At 39.2% G+C, this 26,516-nt stretch overlaps 1 protein-coding gene across 1 annotated transcript in view; it reads right to left on the bottom strand.

Moving 5' to 3' along the window:
- LOC126334554 (adenosine deaminase-like) overlaps window positions 1–26,516 on the bottom strand; it is a 149,684-nt gene that overhangs the window by 25,655 nt on the left and 97,513 nt on the right. The window contains exons 2-4 of the mRNA XM_049996930.1: window positions 25,414–25,475; window positions 8,358–8,483; window positions 4,780–4,916 (exon numbers count right to left, since the gene is read on the bottom strand). Of these exons, the coding sequence (XP_049852887.1) occupies window positions 4,780–4,916; window positions 8,358–8,483; window positions 25,414–25,475 (325 nt within the window). The remainder of the gene's footprint in view (window positions 1–4,779; window positions 4,917–8,357; window positions 8,484–25,413; window positions 25,476–26,516) is intronic.

The following is a 26,516-nucleotide window of genomic DNA, read 5'->3' as shown; positions in this document are numbered from 1 at the left end:
CGAGGGACTGGTGTTGGGTGGGAGAAGCCAAATGGCACGTATGGTGTAGCAGGCTCCTAGGTCCCTAGAATTATGCTGGAGGGCATGCTCTGCTACTAGGTATTGGGCATCTCCTAGGTGGACAGTTCGTCTGTGCTCGTTCATTCATGTTCATGAACGGGCACAGACGAACTGTCACGTGTTCTAGGGACTTCGCTGTGCGTGTGTGCTTTCTACAGCGTTTGAAGTTTATAATATCAAGAGTTTTTGTTGTGTTTCACTGTTTGTTGATAGTGTAATAGCGATGGTGCATTACTGTTGTTGCTACTGATGCAAAGAAAAATATGTGAATGGAGGGATAGTAACTTTTCATGGGTACATACCATGTAGCTCTAATTATATTATCATATTAGTAAGAGACACTGTATGTGTTTAAAAATTTCGAGACGCCTTATAATTAAGACTTGCTTCTGTAGACCTATTTTTCTACGATTTTATGACTTTATAATAGATATTACGGCTCATGCAAAAGCTTACAAACAATCACTTCCTCTCGTAAATTTGCTAGTGGAACAGGAAATGAAATGGTTAGTTCTTTCAGCAAATACTTTCGTCCATGCATTTATCAGTGACTTGTACATAGATTACTCAGTCTACTCATTATTTACTAAACTGGGAGCAAGTACGTAAAATGCATTAAATAAATACTTCAAAGTGTCACCAGTAAGAAAAATTGTGCTTTAGGTCACAAAAACGAGAAAATAAATACGCAGGAATAGCAGAAAAAAGGGCGAATTAGCAGGGATATAATCGCTAATGTGTGGCAAATTCGGTGTTTTTCGGACATTTGCAAAAGTACTAGCGTACTGTCAAGTCATTTTGCAAGACTATCACTGCAAAAATGTATGTCAGGCACTGTAATACTATAAATTGCCATATCATACCGAAAACTACCAAAACTCGAGTGCATCTGAACTGTGACACCTATCGCAAAGAAGCAGGATGTAATATCACTTGCCCTTAAAAGTTACGTATCTGGTTTATTCCAGGTATCAAATGGATACTGTTAAAATGTCTGCGCAATACATATAAATAATCCACAACACGTACGAAAAGAATCCGTCTGTACTAGGAATGTAGTGACATTCTAAACTTACAGGGTACTATACGGACAAACACGTGACGTCCCGAGATCATGTGACCAGGCCGGCCGGCAATGTATGTTGACAACACAAAATCTGTTCTACACATTGAATGCTTACTCCAAAGATATTTACTCTATGATATTACCCATATGCACCTCATACATATATGACCACTGTCTCTGGTAGCAACAGCCAGATTGTGAGCAACTGTGCATGATGCAAGAAGCAATCTGGGTGGTAGGCGTAGCTGGTATGGGGAGGGGAGGAGGAGGGAGAGCAGGGTACAGGTGAGGGACAGTAAAGTGGGAGCACATGGGAATGAGGTGGAGAGACGGTAGGGCAGTTAAGTGCAGTTGGGAGGATAGATGGCAGGGTTTGGAAAAGGAGGAAACTAAAAAGACTGTGGGTGTGCTTGTGAAATAGAAGGCTGTGGAATGGGAAAAGGGAAGGGAATAGGTGGGTGAAGGACAATGACTAATAAAGTTTGAGGCCAGGAGTGTTGTGGGAAAGTAGGATATTTTGCATGAAGGGTTCCCACATGCACAACTCAGAATAGTTGGTTTTGGTAGGAAGGATCCAAATAGCACATGCTGTGAAGTAATCGTTAAAATGAAGGAAGCTGAGTTGGGCAGTGTTCTCAGTAAATGGGTAGTCCAACTGTTTCTTAGCCACAGCTTGTTGGTGACAATTCATGCGAACAGACAGCTTGTTGTTTGTCATGTTCACATACAATGAAGCATGGTGGTTGCAGCTTACCTTGTGAATCACATGGCTGCTTTCAAAGGTAGCGCTGCCTTTAATGAGATTAGGTGATGCTTGTGACCAGACTGGAGTAGGTGGTAGTGGGGCACAGAAAAATGAGTGGGAAGTAAATTAAGACTAACAGCCAAAGTGCAATTTCCAGAATATTGTGAAAAATGAGCTGCCTGTGGATATTAAGTTTGAAATGAGATTTTAACTTGCAAAAAAGTGCCATCAAAACTGTAAATGGAAACAAAATATAGCTAAATACAAAGATGATGATAAAAACAAGAAAGACTTTTGGCAGAAAGCATCTGCGATTCAGTATCTCCTCTACATGATGAGTAGCAATCTGTCCTTGTGCAATAAAAAATGTAACTGAAAGGGAATTTTCATAAGCAATAGATAAGGAATAGGGCAACAGAAAGCAATAATTAGAGTTAGACCTGAAGCAATGTGCAGAAGTAAATGTGAACTATCAAACTGGAAAATGTAGAATGCAACTTACAACATTATGTGCATGAACAGATTGGGTATATCTAAATTATATTATCCACATTAGTTTCTTTTTCCTCACTAATAATGTGCAGGAGAATATGTGAACAAATAACATCTGCATTATCACTCTGCAATTCACAATTCAGTGCCTGGCAGAGGGTTCATCGAACTACCTTCAAGCTATTTGTCTACCGTTCTACTTATGAAGAGCACATGGGAAAAATGAACACTTCAATCTTTCCATGCATGCTCTGATTTCTCTTATTTTATTATGTTGTTTCTCTTATTTTATCATTTTGGTAGGTGCCAACAAAATATTTTCACACTCTTGAGGAGAAAGTTGGTGATTGAAATTTCATGAGAATCTACTGCAACAAAAGTCTTTGTTTTAATGACTGCTACCCCAATTCATTTATCATATATTTCATGATAATACAAAATGAGTTGCCCTTCTTTGAACTTTTTTGGTGTCCTCTTGTCAATCCTATCTGATGTGGATTACACACCTCACAGCAGTGCTCCAGGAGAGGGTGCACAAGTGCAGTATAAACAGTCTTCTTAGTAGACCTGTTGTATTTTCTAAGTGCTCTGTCATTAAACTGCAGTCTTTGGGTGGCTTTCCCCACAACTTTATATAAGCGATTGTTCCAATTTAAGTTATTTGTAATTGTAAACCCTCAGTATTCACTTGAATTTACAGCCTTTAGGTTTGTGTGATTTATCATGTTATTAAAATTTAGTGGATCACTTTTAGTACTTATGCGAATGATTTCACATTTTTCATTAATTAGAATCAATTGCCACTTTTCACATCACACAGATGCAATGTATAAATCATTTTGCAATTCGTTTTGACCACCTGATGATTTTACAAGATGGAAAATGGCAGCAGCATCTGCAAACAATCTAAGAGGACTGCTCAGATTGTCTCCTAACTCATTTACATAGATCAGGAAGAGCAGAGGCCCTATAACACTTCCTTGGGGAATGCCAGATATTACTTCTGTTTTACTCAATGACTTTCTGACCGATAATCATGAATCCAGTTGCACAACTGAGATGATACTTCACATGCACATAATTTGATTAGAAGTCACTTGTGAGCAATGATGCCAAAAGACTTCTGGAAATCTAAAAACATAGAATCAATTTGGCATCTCCTGTTGATAGCACTCATTACCTTGTAATGACTAAAGAGCTAGCTGTGTTTCACAGGAACGATATTTTTTGAAATTGTGTTGCTTGTTAGCAGTAAATCATTTACTTCAAGGTATTTATAATGTTCAAGCACAGTACATGTACTAAAATCATACTGTAAATCAGTGTTAGTGATATGGGTCTGTAAATCAATGAAGTTCTCCTATTTCCTTTCTTGGATGCTGCTGTGACTTGAGTAACTTTCCAGTCTTTAGGTACAGATCTTATGGTGAGTGAGTGGATATCTTGAATTGAGGCCTTGCCTTTATTAGATGATTTAAGCTGCTTCACTATGCTGAGGGTTATCTACTCGTAAGTTACTCATGTTGGGAGATGTTCTTCATTCGAATTTTGGAATATTTACTTCACCTCCTATGGTAAGGTTGTATTTAGTAACTCTACTCTAGTGGCACTGTCATCAGTAACATCAACATTGTTATCATGCAGTAAAGGTACTGATTTCCTCTTGCTGCTAGTGTACTTGATTAATTTATTTATTTTCACTTTTTTGCTAGATTTCGAGATAGGTTTTCATCATAGAAACTATTAAAAGCATCTCACATTGAAGGTCATGTTAAGTTTTCAGCTTCTGTAAAACTTTGCTGATCTTGGGGGATCTGCATACATTTTTAGATTTGGCATACTTATTTTGTTGCACAATTTTCATAAGATAATTTTGTTCCTTTTAGAAGTGAATTAGTTAGTTCAGAACCTGGATAGTGCTTTATTCAGTTCAGAAACTTCTTCTAACCATTTGAAACTCATCTTTATGCTGACTGCTGATGTCTATCTCTTTCAACTACATACACACAAGTGGAACTTGTCCTGTATTGGAAATTAATGATAAGTATGATGTAAGAAAATACTAAATATAAGAAGTAAACCTATTTAAATCTATGCACCTAGAAAAGTTCACCAAGGAGTTAAACCAATAACACAAAAGTAATTTTCCTAGAGATGTTACATTTTCAACAGTAAAGACATACTATGCTCCCAGATGAAGTTATATCTGTGAATACTTTTGAACAATTAAGAAATGAGCTATCTGACAAAATGCTACAAGAAAAAGGAAATACAAAGAAAGAAATCTTCACCATGGTTCTAAAACTATCTTCTAGTAGACTGTATCAAAACACTGGTAATAAAGCATATACCTATTAAGATAATTTTGTATCCAAATATTAACACATATTTCTATGTCAATAGTTCCAACAATTACCTTTCAGTTTCCCATGGTAGTCCTCTGTGCCCATCCAAAAGTGTGGACAGTATCGTGCTTCAACATAAGTTACTCCATTTTTGGCTTCATCTTCACAGAATTCATATGCAATTCTCTCCATGGCATCAAGGTCACCACTGTGAACATTATTGTTTGCCTAAGGAGCTACATAAAGTAACAAACATATTTTAACAAGTATGTCTTATAATTTTCCTGTTCTGTGATAAATTTTCTATGGCAAATATAAGCAGAGTCTCATATTTCTGATAACTTCCCACAGCTTCAGTGATTTCAGATTACATTAGTTAATATAGGGCTCCTCAAATTAAATTCTTCTGGAACTATAACATAAGCATAGAAGTGTATCTGCTGCAATGCCTTTGTTTCATTGTTCACATTATGTGAGTAATTTTGAGTAATTGAGACTACTCACCAAATAGCAGAAGCATTCAGTTATCAATCATACACACACACACACACACACACACACACACACACACACACACACACACACACACACACACACCCTCTACAGTGCGATGAATGGATATACACAACGTTGAGATTTCAAACTGACAGGTGGACTAGGGTTGGGGTCGTGTTGACTGGGGTGAATAGAGGGAGCAGGAGGAGGAGCCTGTTGGCTAACAGCTCAGAGGAAGGCAGAGGTAATCAAGATAGGAATGCAAGAGTAAGACAAAGCAGGAGCATAGTTTAGGTATGCAGAATGTGAACACTGGAACCTGTAATTTCATATGACGCATGATAAAGAGGACATGGAGTCATGGACTGGGAGGGGATGACAAAACAAAGGAAGGGAAACTGTTGGGTAAAGAGTGTGGAGGCAGTGGGCTATCAGAGGTTGAGGGCAGGAGAATTATGTGTGTGGTTCAGAAAAGCTGGTACTGGAAAGAAGGATCCAGATGGTACAAGTTGTAAAGCAGCCAAGGAAATTGAACTTGTTGTTCTCAGTAGTGTGCCACTGGATGGTCAATACTGTTCTTGATCACACATTGATGTTTGCCACTGATTCTGGTGGGCAGCTTGTTGGTGCTCATGCTCACATAACATTCTGTGCAGAAATTGCAGCAGAGCTGGAATATGATTGGCAGCTTTCACAGGTGGCCCTGCTCTGATGGGATAGCATAAGTCTGTGACAAAGACAATAGTAGGATGTGCTGGGTAGATGAATGTCTTGCACCTGAGTCTTCTATAGTGATCTGATACACAGGACAATGTGTTTGCGGAGGGAGTGACATAATAATGGACCAGGATGTTGCCAGAACTTTCCTTACTGTTCATATTTTCATAACACAGGGTGTCCCGGGAGGAATGGTCAATATTCACAGATATGACGAAACAATCATTCAAAGCAAAAAACTCTAATAAACATGAGCTCTGAAATGTATACCTTAAAGGTTATGAGCACTTATTTAGTAGAAGAGACATGTTTCACAGTACCAAAGATGAAGAAGTGCTCTTAAGGTACACATTTAAGAGCACATGTTTACTGGACTTCTTTGCTTTTAATGATCATTCCTGTCATATCCCTGAATATTGACCACTCCTCCTGGGACACCCTGCATACTTTCTGCTGCAACCTATGTTCCATTATGTGCTTTGCAAAATTATAGCTTTCTTTCATTTATCTACTGGTCCTCTGAATAATTTTTTGTGCAAGGTGTGCACATCGTGATGTACAAAGATGCTTTATGATACTGAACAAGTATGATATGAATATAATAGAGGGAAAAATTCCACGTGGGAAAAATATATCTAAAAACAAAGATGATATGACTTGCCAAACAAGAGCGCTGGCAGGTCGATAGACACACAAACAAACATAAACATACATGCAAAATTCATGCTTTCGCAACCAACAGTTGCTTCTTCAGGAAAGAGGGAAGGAGAGGGAAAGACGAAAGGATGTGGGTTTTAAGGGAGAGGGTAAGGAGTCATTCCAACCCCCGGGAGTGGAAGACTTACCTTAGGGGGAAAAAAGGATAGGTATACACTCGCGCGCGCGCGCGCGCGCACACACACACACACACACACACACACACACACACACACACACACACACACACATATCCATCTGCACATACACAAAATGTCTGCTTGTGTCTGTGTATGAGCGGATAGGTATACATTTCAGAGCTCTTGTTATTGATGTAATACAAAAGTTGAATTATTAATGTCACTTGAATAGGGATTCATAATTTAATTTTTTATAGACCTCAAGTTTAGAAGAAGGAAGTCTTATCAACTGACTCCTCTTCTTTTAGTCATGGTGGTATGAAGTATTATATCAAAAGTGACCAAACAAATCAGTAACTTTGTGTTCAAGAAATCGTGTTTTCTGACAACTACTCATAAAATTTTTAAAAAAAGTTTTGACCTGATGAAAACCTTGCAAGAACAGAATTATCTGCTTTAATTACTGGTACTGTATCATTTTAGCTGCCTGACTGAATATCATTTTAAGCATAAAATATAAATATATACTAAGTGTGGCTCATTTAGGCCAGAATCCAATGAAGTAAGACTAGTCTGATGAAACCACCACAGTGTCAATGGGTGATATCATATACCTGAAACATGAATACAAAATACTAGTACAGAAACAAACAAGAAGCAAAACAAATTGAAAAATATGTGTAACAAACAAAACACACAAATAATGAATAGCGTCAGCCGACTGTTTGGGGATTTGTACCTCCACAAGGCAGCACATTATAAATCTCATCCACCTGTGCTCTTGCCTCACAAAATTGGTCACAACTTTGCTGCTTGTAGAAGCATGCTGATTACGCATTTACTGTCCTTTTATCATCAGTGCCTCTAGATGGTGGGATCCCAGGTTTGGGTTGGAGATTTTCTTCCCGTGTCTTCACTCGGGAAATGAGTGTTTGTGTCGTCCTACTCATTTCAACTCATCTTCATTATAAAGATGTGCAAGTCGCCAAAGTAGAACAAATAAAAAGACTTTCACCAGGATGCAAGACAAACCCAAATGGGGTCTTTCAGCCAACAATGTCATACAGTCATTTCATTTTCAAACATTTTTAAAGCTTGAGGTTTTTTTTAACAGTTTACTTCTCCAAATCCTTTTCCTGATTCTCAACACAAGAGATGCTGCTCTCAAAATTTCGATGGTGATCTCCAAGATCAACAAAACTGTCAATGATAGTGAATTCTAAGTAGAAGAAAGCTAACTATTATTTGTGAAAGAGTAACTAAGACAGAATACAGCATTGTGACACTACGGTCTGTGTGGGAAGTATGTGACAATTCAGAACAAATTTGTCACTTTGTCGGGATTGATGTACTATTACCATGGACATTATGTTAGTTCTTGCCACATTCCACAGAATCCACAATTTTTAGTTTCACATATGTACAAAATGTTGGATGAAATAATGTTCAGCCAGAGTTATCATTTCTTTGTTACCGTAAATAATGGTCTGTTAGACAGCATTTAGAATTTTCAATAATTTTTTGAACCATGGAGTACACAAAAGTAAAGCAAACAAGAATTTCTGTACATACATATAAAATATTTCTTTGCAAATACTTACGCAACATATGGAGTAAATATGAGGAAGGGATGTAAGAAATATTTCAGATCAACTGGATCTTTTATCACTAGTGCATCACGTAACTCTTGAAAGGTCCCTTTGCCTGGTAATTGGAGGCCTTTTTTCCTGTAATGACAAATTATAAAAATCTGAGATCAAAACATTATACAAAATAACGTACAAAAATGAGTAATTGACAGAAATATATGATTTGAGGTGTTAGATGAATTCAGTGAAACTCCCCTCCCCCTCCACACCCCTCCGGCTGAAGGCATGAGTTTTATCTGTGGGACTTACATCATGAGTAATAAGTAAATCCAAAAAATTAAAATATGTATTTGAAATAGAAAGAAAATTCCACATGGGAAAAATATATTAAAAACAAAAATTCCAAGACTTACCAAGCGGGAAAGCGCCGGTAGACAGGCACAATAAAATAACACACAAACACACACACAAAATTTCTAGCTTTCGCAACCAACGGTTGCTTCTTCAGGAAAGAGGGAAGGAGAGGGAAAGACGAAAGGATGTGTGTCTTAAGGGAGAGGGTAAGGAGTCATTCCAATCCCGGGAGCGGAAAGACTTACCTTAGGGGGAAAAAAGGATAGGTATATACTTGCACACACACACTCACACACACACACACACACACACACACACACACACACACATCCATACATATACAGACACAAGCAGACATGTTTAAAGGCAAAGAGTTTGGGCAGAGATGTCAGTCGAGGCAGAAGTGCAGAGGCAAAGATGATGTTGAATGACAGGTGAGGTATGAGTGGCGGCAACTTGAAATTAGCGGAGATTGAGGCCTGGTGGATACCGAGAAGATAGGATATATTGAAGGGCAAGTTCCCATCTCCGGAGTTCGGATAGGTTGGTGTTGGTGGGAAGTATCGAGATAACTCGGACGATGTAACACTGTACCAAGATGTGCTGGCCGTGCACCAAGGCATGTTTAGCCACAGGGTGATCCTCACTGCCAACAAACACTGTCTGCCTGTGTCCATTCATGCGAATGGACAGTTTGTTGCTGGTCATTCCCACATAGAAAGCATCACAGTGTGTGGAAACTCAAGAAGCTGAATTTCAATATAATATAACAAACTGCAGCTTGTGGTGCATGCTGCAGCAAACAAAGCCTGTTGTCTGGTCTCCAAGGTCATACTTGGATCATTCCAGTGACTGGAGGAGAATGTTGAGAAGAACAGACTTTGCATGGAGTTCAATGAAGTTCATGACTTGCAGCATTGTCCCCAGAACTGATCATGGCCCTTTGGCCCTGAGTCGAGTGGAAGGCCTCAACAAGAGACTTTTAAGATTCTGTAACAAACTATGCTGCAATTTCATGGACTTGTGCCATAGAGGTTCAGAGCTGTAGGGTGTCCCTAAATGGGTCAGGTGTGCACGACACATCAAAGGCTGCTGCTCAGGTAGCTGACTGTGTGCGGAGTGCACACAAGGGTTTTTTAGATCCAATCCACATAACGATAGCTGTAGGAAATCCAGAAGTATCAGTGTAAGATTGAAAGAAATGCCTCCCACAGTTTAGAGTATTCCTAATGGTTAACTACCAAGGGAATTATTAACAAATTTCCACTTCTGAAGCACTCCTGAAAAGCAGTGAAGCTCACATAATACCAGTTACAGAAATCTGGCTGAAACCTGAAACTGATAGCAGTGAGGTTTTTGGAGAATATCTGAGTGTATATTGAAAGGATTGGCAAATGGGAAATGTAGGTGTCATATTGTTACAGTAGACAAAAAACTCAGATCTGCCATGATAGAACCTGAAGCTGCATGTGAGATTGTTTGGGAAAGACTCAGTATGAAAGAAGGGCATGAAATGATAACTGGACCCTTCTATAACCCACCAGACTCATCTCCTGATGTAACTGATAACTTTAGAGAAAAACTCAGTTTCCTTGTACTTGAGTTTCCCAATCATATTGTAATCATCAGTGATGACTTTAATCATCCAACAATCAACTGGAAAAATTACAGTTTTGTTAGTGCTGCATCTGATAAGACCATACTGTGAAACATTACTAAATGCCTTTTCTGAAAAGTGCCTAGAACAGATTGTTCAAAACCCCACTCATGATGAAAATGTATTGGATCTAATGGCAACAAATAGACCTGACCACTTTGAGGAAGTCCAGATTAAAACTTATATCAGGGAATGTGAAGCAGTTGTGGCAATAATGATTACCAAAGTACAAAGGACAACTAAAAAAAGCAGAAAGATATATATGTTCAGTAAACAAGATAAAAAAGTCAGAAACGTCATATCTCAATGAGGAACTTGAAACTTTCCGCACACATCAGGAGCGTGTTGAGAAACTCTGGCTCAAGTTTAAGAGAATAGTTGACAATGCACTGGAGAGATATGTAACGATTAGCACAGTTCATAATGGGAGGGACCTCCAGGTATACAGTCACTGTAAAGAAACTTCAAAAGGAAAAGAAATTACTGGATAACAGATATAAAACTAAGTATAGGGTTGTAGAGAGAGATATGCTGAATGAAATGCATTCATCCATCAAGAGAGTAATGCATGAAGCCTTCAATGATTACTGTAGCAGATTGTTGTCAAATTGTCTTTCACAAAACCCAAAGAAATTCTGGGTGTAGATGGGGGTGCCAGTTGCGTGGGAAAATGATAGGTTTCTAGTACCTTCTAGAACAATTTCAGCATTGTAATACTGTTCTGGTATCAGAAAGCATGAGGGATTGTGAATGCTGGGGGGTGCACCCCCCCTCCTGTACAACTTCAATGGCAGTATTGCAAGATACTGGCATTGAGAGAAAACAGTCCCACTTGCCTTAACCCTTCAGGTTAAGAAAAATATCTTTTACATGTACTGTAAAGCATGTAATTGAGTGTGCCAGTGTGCCTTCCCTCTCAAAACGACTCAGAGCCTTCTATACTGTTAGTTTGAGTATGCTTGCCCACTGCCTTCTCCATAATCTCATTTACATTTACTTTGGTTAATAACAAAACTATATTAATTCATGCATCCTTATGGGTGGTGTGAATTATTTTGGTTTAAATTTGGGTGAAGCCCTTATGTTATTAATATATTATTATTATTATTATTATTATTATTATTATTATTATTCATCTACATCTACATGTATGTGATTACTCTGCTATTCACAATAAAGTGCCTGGCAGAGGGTTCAATGGAACACCTTCAAGCTGTCTCTCTTCCGTTCCACTCTCGAACGGCACACGGGAAAAACGAGCACTTAAATTTTTATGTGCAAGCCCTGATTTCTCTTGTTTTATTGTGATGATAATTTCCCCCTATGTAGGTGGGTTGCAACAGAATGTTTTTGCAATCAGAGGAGAAAACTGGTGATTGAAATTTCATGAGAAGATCCCATCACAATGAAAAAACGCCTTTGTTTTAATGATTGCCACTCCAATTCACTATCATGTCTGTACCACTATCTCCCCTATTTCATGATAATACAAAACGAGCTGCCCTTCTTTGTACATTTTTGATGTCATCTGTCAGTCCCACCTGGTATGGATCCCACACCACACAGCAATACTCCAAAATAGGGTGGACAAGCATGGTGTTAAGCAGTCTCTTTAGTAGACCTGTTGTACCTTCTAAGTGGTCTTCCAATGAATCACAGTCTTTGGTTTGCTCTACCCACAATATTATCTATGTGATCATTGCAATTTAGGTTATTTATAATTGTAATCCATAAGCATTTAGCTGAATTTACAGCCTTCAGATTTATGTGACTTACTGCATAATCGAAATTTAGCTGACTTCCTTTAGTACTCATGTGAATAACTTCACACTTTTCTTTATTCAGGGTCAATTGCCACTTTTCCCACCATGCAGATATCTTATCTAAATCATTTTGCAAGTTGTATTGATCATCTGATGACTTAACAAGATGGTAAATGACAGCATCATCTGCAAACAATCTAAGACGGCTACTCAGACTGTCTCTTATGTCGTTAATACAGATCAGAAACAATAGAGGGCCTATAACACTTCCATGGGGAAGTTTTATTATTCTGTATTATTATTAAAATTACTATTGAAGCCTTTAAATAAAATTGCAAAATAGGATGGGTATATTAATACAGTACTACGTAACATAATTGCTATGTTACAATCCGGTCTTATAGCCTCCCTACAATGGGCCATTCCAAGTGTTAAAATGTGGCAGCCACACATTCAATATTAATGTTAGTGGCAACCACATGACAGTCTTCATTAACAGAGTAAAACCAGCATGGAACCTAATCACCATGGAGGATACAAACAATCGCAAGATGACAACAATCCAGATGTCTCGCATTCAACCGGATCTCAACCCACTAAATCAGAAATGGTCACGGTCAACATCCATGACTTTCAACTTGAAGAAGTTGTGGTCAAACTGATCAACACTGACTTCTGGATGAAACAATGCATGCAGCATTTGATGCAACAACCAAGGCAATCATTACAAGTTCTGTAAGGATCTTTGCGTCACAGCAACAGTGGATGTCATGGTGGTGTCTTCATGAACCTCCTCAGCAGGTGAACTCAAGATCACTCCACCGGTTACCATTCTGAAAAGCCTGTTCTGTGGTAACATTGAGGCAAAGAATATCAGTGACTTACACAGCTGAACAGAGGTGTGAAGTGTCCGTGCTTCAGACAGGCAGTTTGTGATGAGCAATGCAAGAGAGAGGTGATTCTGTAGTGTGCAGTCACAAATAACTCTTGTAGCCAGTTAAACATGTGTTCGTGTATTTTTGGTATGTTCTTTCCTACTACGCAGAGGAAATAATCTACAACTTTTTAAGGATCTAGGAATTCTTACACTTCCTTCCCAACATATTCATTTCTTAATGGTTTTTGTTCCCAATAGTAAAAGTCAGTATCAAGTGAACAGAGATTTACAGTTGCAGTAGAAGACACAAAAATAATTTTCATGTAGACTGCCTCCTTATCCAGGATTCAGATTGCAGTTACGTACTCTGTTGGTACGATATGTATTAATGTATACTATGACTCTGAAATGTGTCTTCTTCTTTGAGAAAATTGCACAAAGGAAAAAAAATCCTCCTGTTAAGTGACATTATAAGATGTGAATAAGTCAAAAGGTTTGTGTACACATATTTTGTCATGTCAAGAATGCACATTCCAACAGTGATGGGATTATTTCTCATTCTTACAGTTTCTCTGAGTAGCTCCAGTAAGAAAATTTAATTATTCCAATGTCAAAAAAATTTTTCATTACTCTAATCTATGGATGTTCAGGTCAATCCATTGTGGATGGCTCCCATCACTGTTCATTGACGAACTGGAAGATTCTTGCACCACAAAAGTGTAAAACATTAATATGCTCAGACATTGTCTCTTATGAAGATAGATTATTTCTCTAATGAGATAATGATTAACAAAAGAGTTAACATGATACTCAGATCGTTTTGTCATTGAACAAAGTGGTTGCAATTCAACCGAAGTTGGCCTTCTGTGAAAATATGAGTTTACAGTTCTGGAAAGAGATGGAAAGTGGATATTTCAAATGTTTCTACTAATTAAAAAAGTGTTACATAATTTGAGTCAGAAATTATTCAGTAAACCATTTACATTGCAGATCTTACACTGTGCTTCCATCCAACATAAAGATGTAAGGGAGTGGGAGAGTCTCCACAAGACAAGTGAAGTATTCTACTGTTTTCTTGTTTCAAAAAGATAAATAAAAAGAGATGCAAGCAGCAACTTACAATGAATGAGAAATTTCTGATATTTAACCATTTTTAAGCACTTTATTTATGAACAGTAAAAAACAGTAATATTTCTTGAAGTTGAAAAGGTAATGTTAGAACTTGTTCCACATCCCTATGGGTTCTCCTCCTAATGGAATCTACAGAACATGATGAATGAATGAAAGAATATAATGCTACATAAAGGCCATCATGTATATGAAATCAGAAAAGAGCAATAGCAGCCACAAATGCTTAACACAGTGGTAAACAAACATGTTAATCAGCATAAAAGCAGGTATAGATACTTCCAAAAAGCCTCATTAAAATATAATAGGTTTCTCTCCAAGTATTGATAAATTATAGGAATGGGCTAGCTTTAACAGTAAGCTAATAAGAAAAGAATGAGACACATTCTCAATAAAGGAACATTCCTAAAATTATAGATTTTACTGGAATCTCAACCAAACTAAATGATTCTGGACAAAAACTGTCATGGTCCTGTATGCAACACACAGTCAGGCAATTTGCCTGGGCTCTGATTACTGTCTGTTCAAAGTTTGTAAAATGCTGAATAAAACAGAGTATAGAATAGATGTAACAAGTATCAAAGTAGATGACAAATAGTAGCAAGTGTCAGCCAAATATAAAATATAAGGAGGGTTGCTTAAAGCAGTTTTATGGCAAAGCACAGTATTTCTGTGTAAGAGAAATTGTATTCAAGCTTTGGTGACATTGTACTGCCTCACATTCCCTATTACTTCCTCAAACCTCACCTGGCAAATACTGGGATGACCCTTTCAACAACAAGGTCACAGTCAGTTATCCTCCCAGACTTCTTAAACATTAAAACTAATCCACCTTCCTCACTCTACATTGTCAATGTTAGAGCAATCTCCCCCCAACCCACTTCACAAGAAAGGTATAGTTAGTTTAATTTTATTCAGTTTTAGACTACCACAGAAGAAGGCTGGAGCAAAGCAAATAAGTCCCCTCTTCTCTCTTCTAGTGCAGGTAGCATATATGCAAAACAACCACGTTAATGCACCTACAAATGAAGTCCCCACCACACACACACACACACACACACACACACACACACACACACACACACACACACACATACACAAAAGACTAGGAACAGTTTCAACCTCATCACTATTTTCAAATAAAATAATAGATAATTATAGACAAAAAGAATGTCGTTAACAGAATACAAAAGTATCCAACAAAAATAATAACTTGAAGAAAGAGCTAAAAACAAAATAGTTTGAGTGATGCGCATATGACAGGGAAGTTGGTAAGATACTGTATTTACTGAATTAATTTGTAAATGTAAAAAATAAACCATGAGGACAATAATTTGTGGAGAATAATTTCTTTATAGAGATTGAGGCTGAATTATTAGAGTGGCACAGTACACAGATGACCAAATTAGTACCTTGGCCTCTTATGTTATAGTGTGGCATGATAACAGTGATTATTCTAATGCAGATAACAGAGTATCACAAATAATTATCGTACAAACACTTTCACAAGATCCTCAATTGTGAATATTAAGGACATTAGCAGAGCTGCTGATGGAATATGCAATGATATACTGAATATAATAGAAAGAAATTTTCCACATGGGAAAAATATATTTAAAAAATGCTGTGTCTTATCAAACGGGAAAGTGATGGTAGATAGACACAATAAAAACCACACAAACACATACACAAATATCAAGCTTTCGCAATCCATGGTTGCTTCATCAGGAAAGAGGGAAGGAGAGGGAAAGACGAAAGGATATAGGTTTTAAGGGAGAAGGTAAGGAGTCATTCCAATCCCAGGAGCGAAAAGACTTACCTTAGGGGGAAAAAGGGACAGGTATACACTCGCGTGCACATACACATATCCATCCGCACATATACAGACACAAGCAGACATATGTAAAGGCAAAGAGTTTGGGCAGAAACGTCAGTTGAGGCGGAAATACAGAGGTAAAGATGATGTTGAGTGACAAGTGATGTACAAGGGGCGGCAACTTGAAATCAGCGGAGGTTGAGGCCAGGTGGATAATGGGAAAAGAGCACATATTGAAGGGCAAGATCCCATCTCCAGAATTCTGATAGGTTGGTGTCAGTGGGAAGTATCCAGATAATGCTGACAGTGTAACACTGTGCCAAGATGTGCACAAGCATGTTGGCCATGCACCAAGGTGTGTTTGGCCACAGGATGATCCTCATTGCCAACAAACACTGTTTGCCCATGTCCGTTCATGCAAATGGACAGTTTGTTGCTGGTCATTCCCAAATAGAAGCCTTCACAGTGTAGGCAGGTCAGTTGGTAAATCACATGGGTGCTTTCACACATGGCTCTGCCTTTGATCGTGTACACCTTCTGGGTTACAGGACTGGAGTAGGTGGTGGTGGGAGGGTGCATGGGACAGGTTTTACACCAGGGGCGGTTACAAGGGTAGGAGCCAGAGGGTATGGAAGGTGGTTTGGGGATTTCATAGGGAAGAACCAAGAGGTTACGAAGGTTAGGTGGACGGTGGAAAGACACTCTTGGTGGAGTGGGGAGGATTTCATGAAGGATGGATCTCATTTCAGGGCAGGATTTGAGGAAGTCACATCCCTGCTGGAGAGCCACATTCAGAGTCTGATCCAGTCCCGGAAAGTATCCTGTCACAAGTGGGGCACTTTTGGGGTCCTTCTGTGGGAGGTTCTGGTTTCGAGGGGATGAGGAAGTGACTCTGGTTATTTGCTTCTGTAACAGGTCGGGAGGGTAGTTGCAGGATGCGAAAGCTGTTTTCAGGTTGTTGGTGTAATGGTTCAGAGATTCGGGATTGGAGCAAACTCATTTGCCATGAAGACCTAAGCTGTAGGGAAGGGATCGTTTGATATGGAATGGGTGGCAGCTGTCATAATGGAGGTACTGTTGCTTGTTGGTGGGTTTGATGTGGACAGATGTGTGAAGCTGGCCATTGGACAGATGAAGGTCAACTTTGAGGAAAGTGGCATGGGATTTGGAGTAGGACCAGGTGAATCTGATGGAACCAAAGGAGCTGAGGTTGGAGAGGAAATTCTGGAGTTCTTCTTCACTGTGAGTCCAGATCATGAAGATGTCATCAATAAATCTGTACCATACTTTGGGTTGGCAGGCCTGGGTAACCAAGAAGGCTTCCTCTAACCGACCCATAAATAGGTAGACGTACGTGGGGGCCATCCTGGTACCCATGGCTGTTCCCTTTAATTGTTGGTATGTCTGACCTTCAAAAGTGAAGAAGTTGTGAGTTAGGATGAAGCTGGCTAAGGTAATGAGGAAAGAGGTTTTAGGTAGGGTGGCAGGTGATTGGCCTGGAAGGAGGTGCTCTATCGCAGCAAGGCCCTGGACGTGCAGGATATTTGTGTATAGGGAAGTGGCATCAATGGTAACAAGGATGGTTTCCGGGGGTAACAGATTGGGTAAGGACTGTGTGTGTTTGTGTGTTTTTTATTGTGTCTATACACCAGCACTTTCTCGTTTGGTAAGTCACAGCATTTTTTAAATATATTTTTCCAATGATATACTGACGTATACAAGGGTGTACTGAGAAGTAATGCTTTCAAATTTTTTATTCTCCTCTCAACATTGGTTGAGATATTACATGTCATGCATATTACTCAATCAATAACTTTGCTGATGCAAGTTGCAACCCTCTGCTACTACAGAGCTCTGAATTGTAGCATGTAACATGGTGGTGTGTAACAAACTATGTCAGTGTAAGAGAACCTCAGAAAATTGAAAGTACAAATTCAAAGAGTTCACCCACACATGAAGCACCCTCTCCTGAATGACAGAGCCAGACCATACATGAGGGCTGCAACATTTGCAACAATATGATGTCTTGGGTTCACTGTCATCGATCATCCTCCATACAGTCTAGACTTGCTCCCATCTAATTTTCATCTGTTTCCAAGAGTTAAAGAACTTCTTTGAGGACTTCACTACTTTGATAATGATGAAGCAGTCCATGCAGAGATGAAGTAGTGCCTCCATCAACAAAGTCAAATATTTTACAATGATTGTACCAACAAAATACTATTCTGTTGTTGTGAAAAATATGTTTGTCGCCAGGGTGACTATGCTGAGAAACAAATATTTAGACATGCAGGATAAAGTCTATTTCATTTAAACAGCTTTAAGAGCTTCCACATAAAAAATTCAGAGGCATTACTTTTCAGCTTTTTCATGACAACTAGTGACTGTGGACTGAGCTTGTAGGTCCACCACTCACAGAAATTTGAACTTTGCGTGGGCTCTGTCACTCAGACTGTGACAATTTTTCATGCAATTTTTCGAACTGTGAACTTTGCTTGTGCACTAGGACTGTGCATTCTTTTATGCAATATCACCTGTACTATGAATTATTCTGTGAATTGTGGACCTTGAGCCTCTGTGCTTTGAACTGTGAACCGTGTGTGTTTCTCCTTCTTTCCAGACAGCATAGGCGAACCATCTATGGCAGCTGCACCACCGCAGCTAATGGCTCAACAGGTGGAAAGTCAAAAATTTATTGAGGAGCTTGTGGCCAGAGTATAGCAACAGATGGCTTATCCTTTGCAATTTCCACAACACAAGGAGAATTCAGAAGACTTGGACTCATATGAAAAACGGCTACAGCAGTACTTTATGATGTTTAAGGTAAACGACAATGATACAGCTAAATCCCTTTTCTTATCTTGGATCCAACCACGGACTTATGAATTGTTGAGCAAGCTAGCCTCTCTCTGACAGAACCTGGTAAACTGACATTTAAGGAAATGTGTTCCTCGGTTAGTGGTCACTACCAAATACATTGTCATGTATTTCTGCTCGTCCTGGGTTTTACCAATGCTGAAAGCAACCAGGTCAATCCTATTGACCTCAGGCAGCAGAACTAAGTCACAGATGTAGGTTTTTTTAATGCCAAAAGCGAAGAATTGTATGCAGAGGTCTTGATTAGAGACGCAATTAGCCACACAACAGCTGATAGGATTTCACTTTTAGTCTTTACAATTTGGAGACCCTTCTTTACATGATGTGTTGCCTCTAACACTGTCATACAAAAGTCACACAAGTGGCAGGCCAACACTTAGACTCCTGGACAGGTACTGCTGCAGTAAACAGTTGGCCCAGCAAACTTTACACTTTGGTGGCCAAAGGGGAAATGCAGCAGTCCACAGACAGCAGCAGGCACATCGCCCCGCATGTAAATAGTGGTTTTCAAGATGCGCTAGGTTTAGACAGCCACATCCTTCCTGCCCAGACTGTTTGCAGAAGTAAGCTAGAGACAACTGTCCAGGCAGATTGGCAGTGCACTAAATGTGCAAGACATTGTCAGCTTTCTATTGTCTGCAGGGCAGTCATTCCATCTTCACGATCATGAGATCAAATGGACATAAATGTTATAAATTATAACCCTTAAAATCACAGAAAATCCTCCAATAAACTACACATTTCCCTATAAGTAGCTGGGAAATCAGTAAACTATGAGGTTAATACAGGTTCCACCGCAATTTTCATCAACTTTGAAACATATTTACAATTAGGGGCAACCTCACTAACTCTGTCTGCTCAATGACTGGTAAATTCTAGCAAGCAACAAATTTTGTTGAAAGATAAGTTTACCACAGGAGCCACTTACAAAAAATGAGAAGAGAAATGACTTTCTTAATTGCAAACAGTGATGATATGGTGAAACTTTTTGGCCTGAAGGTGTTTACATTCTTGGATTGCCCATCAATGACACAAGCAATCTAGTATTAGAGAATGTACTTACAAACAACTGGAGGAGCTCTGTACAGAAATCCCCAAGATTTTTTTCTTCTGATCAGGGAAAGACAAAGAATATTGAAGCTCATATTTCACTAAAACCTATGGCGCAACCTTGATTTTTCCACCGCAAGCTGATTCCTTAGGCACTCCGTGAGCAGGTCACAAATAAATTAGGCAGGCTGCAGGAATTGGATGTGATCGAATCTTATCTCATCAAGCCAGTAGGCAACTCTCCTGGTCATCATCAAGAAGCCATGTGGCAGGGCAGGCTCATGCTTTGTAGGGATTTTGAAGTCATGGTGAACGCTCAAGATGAAGTGGACATGTACCTGATTCTGAAGCCTGATAACTATACACAAAGCTGGAAGACGGCTACTTCTTATCTAAAGTTGACCTCACTTACATGTAATTACAGTTAGGTAAAAGTACTCAGAAGATTTTTAGTAATCAACACAACACACAATTCATCATGGAAGTTCTACCAAGGAGCATTTAGTAAATCTGAAGACCCTCATTTTATTTTGCAGGAAGCAGGATTAAAATGCAGTCTCAGCAAATGTGAATTTTTCCAACCTTTAGTGGAGTACTTAGGCCAAGTCTTTTCTCAACAAGGTATTTTACCAAAAACGTATCATGCTGAAGCAATTGCATCAATGCCTCAGCCAGAAATGCTAAAGCAGGTCCGTGCTTTTCTAGTGAAAATTACATACTACAGAAAATTAATTCCTGCTGCATCCCAGACAGCTTATCCGTCACAAAACTTGTTTAAGAAAGGAGTGGCATTCACATGATCCACAGCAAGGGAAAAGGCATTCCTTAAGCTCAAATGGCACCTCCTCTCAGTACATTGTTTAGAGATGTTCCAATCCAGAAAGCAGCTAGTGGTGGCAACAGATGCATCAGAATATGGGTTGGGGGCTGTCTTTGCTCACAGAGATGATGATAGATCAGTTTACAGAAACCCTAATCTCAGTGGAAAAAACTCTGAAAATGAGAAATGGGCACAATGATTAACTTTGCTTTAAAAAATTATTTATTTCTCTATGGTAGCATGTTCCACCTGGTGACAGACCAGAAGCCATTGGCCTCATTGCTCAACCCAACAGCTCATTTACCAGACCATATGGTTATCAGCTCCACTGCTGTGCACTGTTCCTCTCTAGATATAAGTAAGAGAATCATTTCAGAAAAACAGTACAGCACATCAAACTCGACACTTTTTGCCACCTACCCATATGGCTGAGCAACAAGTCCAATCAGGAGGAAATCTTTTGCTTCTTCCTGGACAACAAGGCTCAACAAGCCATGGACAGTTTTCCAGTTACAGGAATCTCAATTGCCAATGCCGTGGGAGTGGACACATTCTCCAAGTTTACACTTTCGTTTTGAGGGGGTGGCAAGAATAACTGGCCTATCAATAATCTAATCCTCTTCACCATTACTATGTGGTGAGACACAGTTTGAGCCGGGTAGATAGTGTGGTCCTTTTAACAATTGACCACAAGTCATCACAAGTGGTAATTCCAACATCATGATGGAGACAAATCATTCAGTTTCTTCATCAGGGACATTGGAGCATATTCAGAACCAAGCTGCTCACCCGGTGGTTCACTTATTGGCATGTCATCAAATGGAAAACAAAGTGCCTAATCTGTCAATGCAACACACATTCAGAACAGTAAGCAGCCCTGCATCAGGTCTTTTTTCCAACCAACAAACTTCATAATCAGTTGCACTTTGATTTTACCGGACCCTGCCTAAGTACCACATGGCTCAACATAATACATAGTTTCTCCAATATACATTGTCAACTGCCATACTATCATGGCAGAATATACAATAATGGTGCTGTCTAGAATTTTCACCAAGGGCCTGCAGCAGGTGATAGTCACTGACAATGGTCTGCAAATTTGGGCATAGGTCTTTGAGAACTTTCCACTAAGAATGGAGCAAAGCACATTGCCTTCCTTTCACCAGAAGCAGCTACAGTTATGCAATTTCAGTCCACATTTCTCTTCTCACTAATTCTTCCCATGCTCCTCACTTTCCTGTCCTTCGGTGGCAGACGAGCTCAACCTCGAGTCCATTCTTGCCCCCACTCCTCCTCCACCCGTCCCCTTCTCACCCCAATGTGAACTGTTCTGGGTCACCACAGCAACAGGAAGGAAGAACCCAGCCTCGCCTCCAGCTTCTCCACCATGGGTCAGACTGACAATTTGGGTCCAGATACCTTAGTTGGGGACCTCAACAGATGGTGCAACACAGAGGTGGCCACAACTCGATACCCCGAATGTCATCATGGCATCACCTCTGGCTTCAGCCACCACACATATGTTCCCACCCAGTGCAGCTATTGCTGCCTGGGCCACTTCTGGCCCTACCCTCAAGTGTCTGCAGACCAGGGGCTTCTGTTGCCTGAGGCCTCAGGGAGGGGAGGGGGAGAGCAGATGAGATGGAGGTCGCACACCTTGTTCTATGCCCAGCAAGGTGCTGGGCCAATGTTTAGTGTTGTTGCCCCTCCCCACCTCCTTTCCAGTAGGGGAGGAGTGTGGTAAATCCCCATTTATCATTACCATTCACTATGCTTCCTGCTTAGTACTCTGCATTGGCCACATGAGTAACACAGCATGTTGGCACACCACTGTCATGGCTCCTCACGCTGATCTAAGGCTCACTAGCCAATGATTTGGGGTCAATACCAGAGGCTCTACCTTTGCCCACAGTGTGAGTCTATAACACTGGATACATGTGCCAACTCAACACTAGCACGAACACTGCTGGTGGGCTATATCTCTGCCGATGCTAGCTTCCAAGATGTAGTCTTCATTGTACTGTTCACTGTCATCATACCATGCCACATCTGAGATTTGGAAACGCCTTGCTGTTTGGACTTAACTCTTGGTTACTCTATGGATCTGCAATGCTATGCTGGACTAAACTTTGCTACAGATTTGGTATCGCTTCTGCTGTAGCTTCCCTGTTGTTACACTTAGTACCATGTTGTATTTGGTTCAATAAACGAGTTAACTGCACACTGTTTATTTGTATTGTGAGCCACAATGTAACAAGAGTATCATCTAACTAAATACGGTGACCACAAGGATCAGAAATGGGACCATTTCTGTTCCTTTTGCACATTAATGATCTAAGGAGAAAGTAAAAAGCATTACAGCAATTAGCAAACAGTGTCACAAAACAACTAGCAACTAAGCACAAAATAAAAACTTTTAGTAAATAGTAAAAAAATTACTGCAGTACAATTTCACAATGTTCTGAATAAGGATATTCTATTAAAAGGGAAAGTTAGGAAGTATTATAGATATCAGTAAACACCCCCATAATACAACTTAGCAGCTGGGCACAGAATAATCAGCTTTTAATAAATTGTAAAAAAATATCGCACAAAAATTTCACAATGCCCTGAATAAGGACACATACATCTTATTCCTCTCTAATAATGATGAACCAGTTGATAAAAGTACAGAAAGCAAATGCTTAGGATAATGCATGCAAAGGGATAGAAAATGGAATAAGCTTACTTAATATCCTAATGCCAAACTGAGCAATACTTGATTGGTACTTTCTTTGCTCACTAAGATCCTGTTGCTGTGAGAAAACAGTGAAGAGCCATGCCTACTTTCATTCTCATCTGAAATACAGGGTCACATTTTGAGGAAAAACTGTAAAGCAGTTATCAGCACATTCAAACTGCCAAAAAGGGCTATTAGAATTATGCTTGGATGCAAAACTAGATATTCATGTAAAGCTCTCTTGAAGATCTCTAGTAATCCTCTTTTTATCATTTATCTGCATTATGGAAACTGTTAGACTGCAAAATGACTGTGATATTGATGATCACTTTACAACAAAACAAAAACTGACATAGCACTTAAATCAATGCATCCCTATGCCAGATCAGTGCTTTCCTCATGAGTGTTAAACTTTCTAACCAACTTGACACTTGGAAAAAACTTAAAGACATATTTTGTAAGGGATAGGACTTGGGATGCACAAATGCCGATGGGGAGGGACGCACAAAGAAAGTGACATGGGAATGTGGATTAGGAGGGGGTAATACGACAGGTGCAGAGCCACCTAAGAAAGCAACCATGTCAAAAGAATTTGAAGGGGATGATAGGACAGGTGCAGGGCCACCTGTGAAAGCAACCATGTCATATACCAACTTTGCTGCAATCACTGCACAGTTTTTATGTCGGTACGACAACTAATTGGCTGTCCACCAGAGTATATGGCCACCACTGAACAGTTGCCATGAACAAAGTGCAGCTGGGCACTAAATGCTGGGCACAGGTTACTACATCACTATGACTGTCTGGTAATGCAGAGAGTGTTTCTTCATGTGCTGACTTTCATCACAAGCTATCAATTTTACCATGGGACCAGATACATGGACACTGTAGCCACTGGCTACCGATTCAAAGAAGGCAGCTTGGGGACTTTTGAGGCTTCTGCCAGCCTAGCTTCGCTCAGCCTGGCTCTCATGGTTTCAGCATAAGTTCCATCTGATACTCCTGTCTTGACAGACACACTAAATTGTGACACTTGCCACTGAGTTTGAAAGTTCTCCCATGCTGTGATGCCTACATACTCACTACAAATCCCAGTGAGTGACTGAAGGTTAATGACACAAACATTCTGTGTTCTGTGCCCACCTGGGTACTGTATGAGTTTCCCCATCACCACTGTTAACACGCATGTAATAACTATGCAAACTTTGTTCTTTATCTCATCGTCAATATTAACCATGTGAGACAGTTACCATGTGCTCCTTTACTTAGTTTTGTAGAAATTACCCAGTAACCTCCTCCAAGGACAGTTAATCTACGAGAGTAAATCATGTTCCTTTGGTGTAACAATTTGATTTTATATAAAAGTGTCATTTTCTAACCACATGTAGAACTGTTCTTTATACAACACCTACCATGCCGCATTCTGCTACATTGTATTCAGTTTTAGTAAATTAAGTAGGGAAACAATCCCCCACAATGCAAGTAATTAATTGACTAATGTTGTGTTTTACAGAAACGTTTCACATCAAATTGTACATTTGGAGTATGCAAAATATACTAGTGTTTCTTTCTGCAAGTCAAAAGCACAAAAAAATCACTCTTCTGAAGGCAAGAGCGACAAATGAGAGTGTATTGTCAGATTATGAAGTCAGTTTGTTTACCCACCAACACATAAAAGTATTTTACATGTGTAATTATGGTTTTCACTTGAAATAAACTGTTCTTATGTCTCTGCTGCTGCTTAACGTATGGTTTTAAGTCATGCTACATAGATTTCCTACAGAGAAACCACATGGAAATAAGTTACATGTAGGTAGGTCTGAGCATTAAGGTAGTCAAGTTACATTCCCACTGTGCAATAAATCTTCTCAAGACTCTTGTCTTCCTCAATACCACAGAATACATTTTGAGAGAAATATTGATTAATAGAATGAGATCTAATACAATCATTACATTTAATATCTCTAGCAAAACAACAGAAACTAAATACACTGATAGTAAACTTACTTAGCAAGTTCCCATAATGTTTCGTGTCTCACACATCCATCTAAGTGCACATGAAGCTCGACCTGTGGAAAGAGTGACAGTACGTTACTGACAAATTGAAATTTATAATGATTATGCTTTTGAAATCTATACCCCTAAATTAAATATATAAATCTTAATTATTAATAGTGAATTGTGTAGAAAATAAAACAAACTGATTTTCAAGATCCCAAAGTACTGTTCATTTAATCAATATCACCATGTAAATTTATCAGCTGTCACCGTGTAAATTTATGAGGCTGAGAAAAAATGACTTCTTTTTAACCTCATTTCTATTTCTAATAATTATGATTTCATGTTTATGATATATAGCAGCTGGGTTATAATTGCCTGCACTGTTTTTAGTATGAGATGACTGTTGTTGAAATAAATAAAATATTTATGCAATGTAAATAAGAATAAATCATAATCACCATGTAAGAGGAGGTGCTGAGAACCAGACAACTGAAGCAGAATTTTACATGTCCATTTGATATAGCTGTCCCAAATTAGTCAAGTGCAATATTAGTTTCATCAATATGTATTAAGAGGGTCAGTAAAACATGAACAATAACCAGTACTCCAGCAGCAACAGCACCTCTCAGGTCTGCACTGACAGCTAACACCATGCAGCAGCACTGTTCAGTTGCTGTTGTCACTTGGCACAAGACACAATACTTGACACAACAGGGTCTGTGTATGTGAATTTATGTTTGTTGGATAGCTCTTAAACAGACTCTCTGAAAGCTAAGCAATTTTTCATCTTTATTTTTAAGGCCTGTCCATCCCTCAGCATCCTCAATACCTAGTGAGTAATCATGGATCTTGTATTTTCAATCAATGTGAAACATTTTGGTTAAAAAAAATAAAAGTTTGTAAAAATACAAAAACATTTGAAGCCTGAGGCTCTGATAAGAATTGAAATTAAAAGAACAGTGTAAAACAGCTAAAATTGTAATTTCATGGTTCCAATGGACTGTTGATCACTGAGTAACCAACCGCTCTGACATCCATTAAAATACCCTGCTTAAAAATTTGGGCAGGAATGTGGACAACTCACAAAAATCTAACATCATCTCCATTCA

The sequence above is a fragment of the Schistocerca gregaria genome, chromosome 2 (genome assembly GCF_023897955.1).
Source record: "Schistocerca gregaria isolate iqSchGreg1 chromosome 2, iqSchGreg1.2, whole genome shotgun sequence".
Taxonomy (NCBI): Eukaryota; Metazoa; Arthropoda; class Insecta; order Orthoptera; family Acrididae; genus Schistocerca; species Schistocerca gregaria.
The sequence above is the reverse complement of the archived record's forward strand: the minus strand, read 5'-3'. Positions and strand labels throughout refer to the sequence as shown.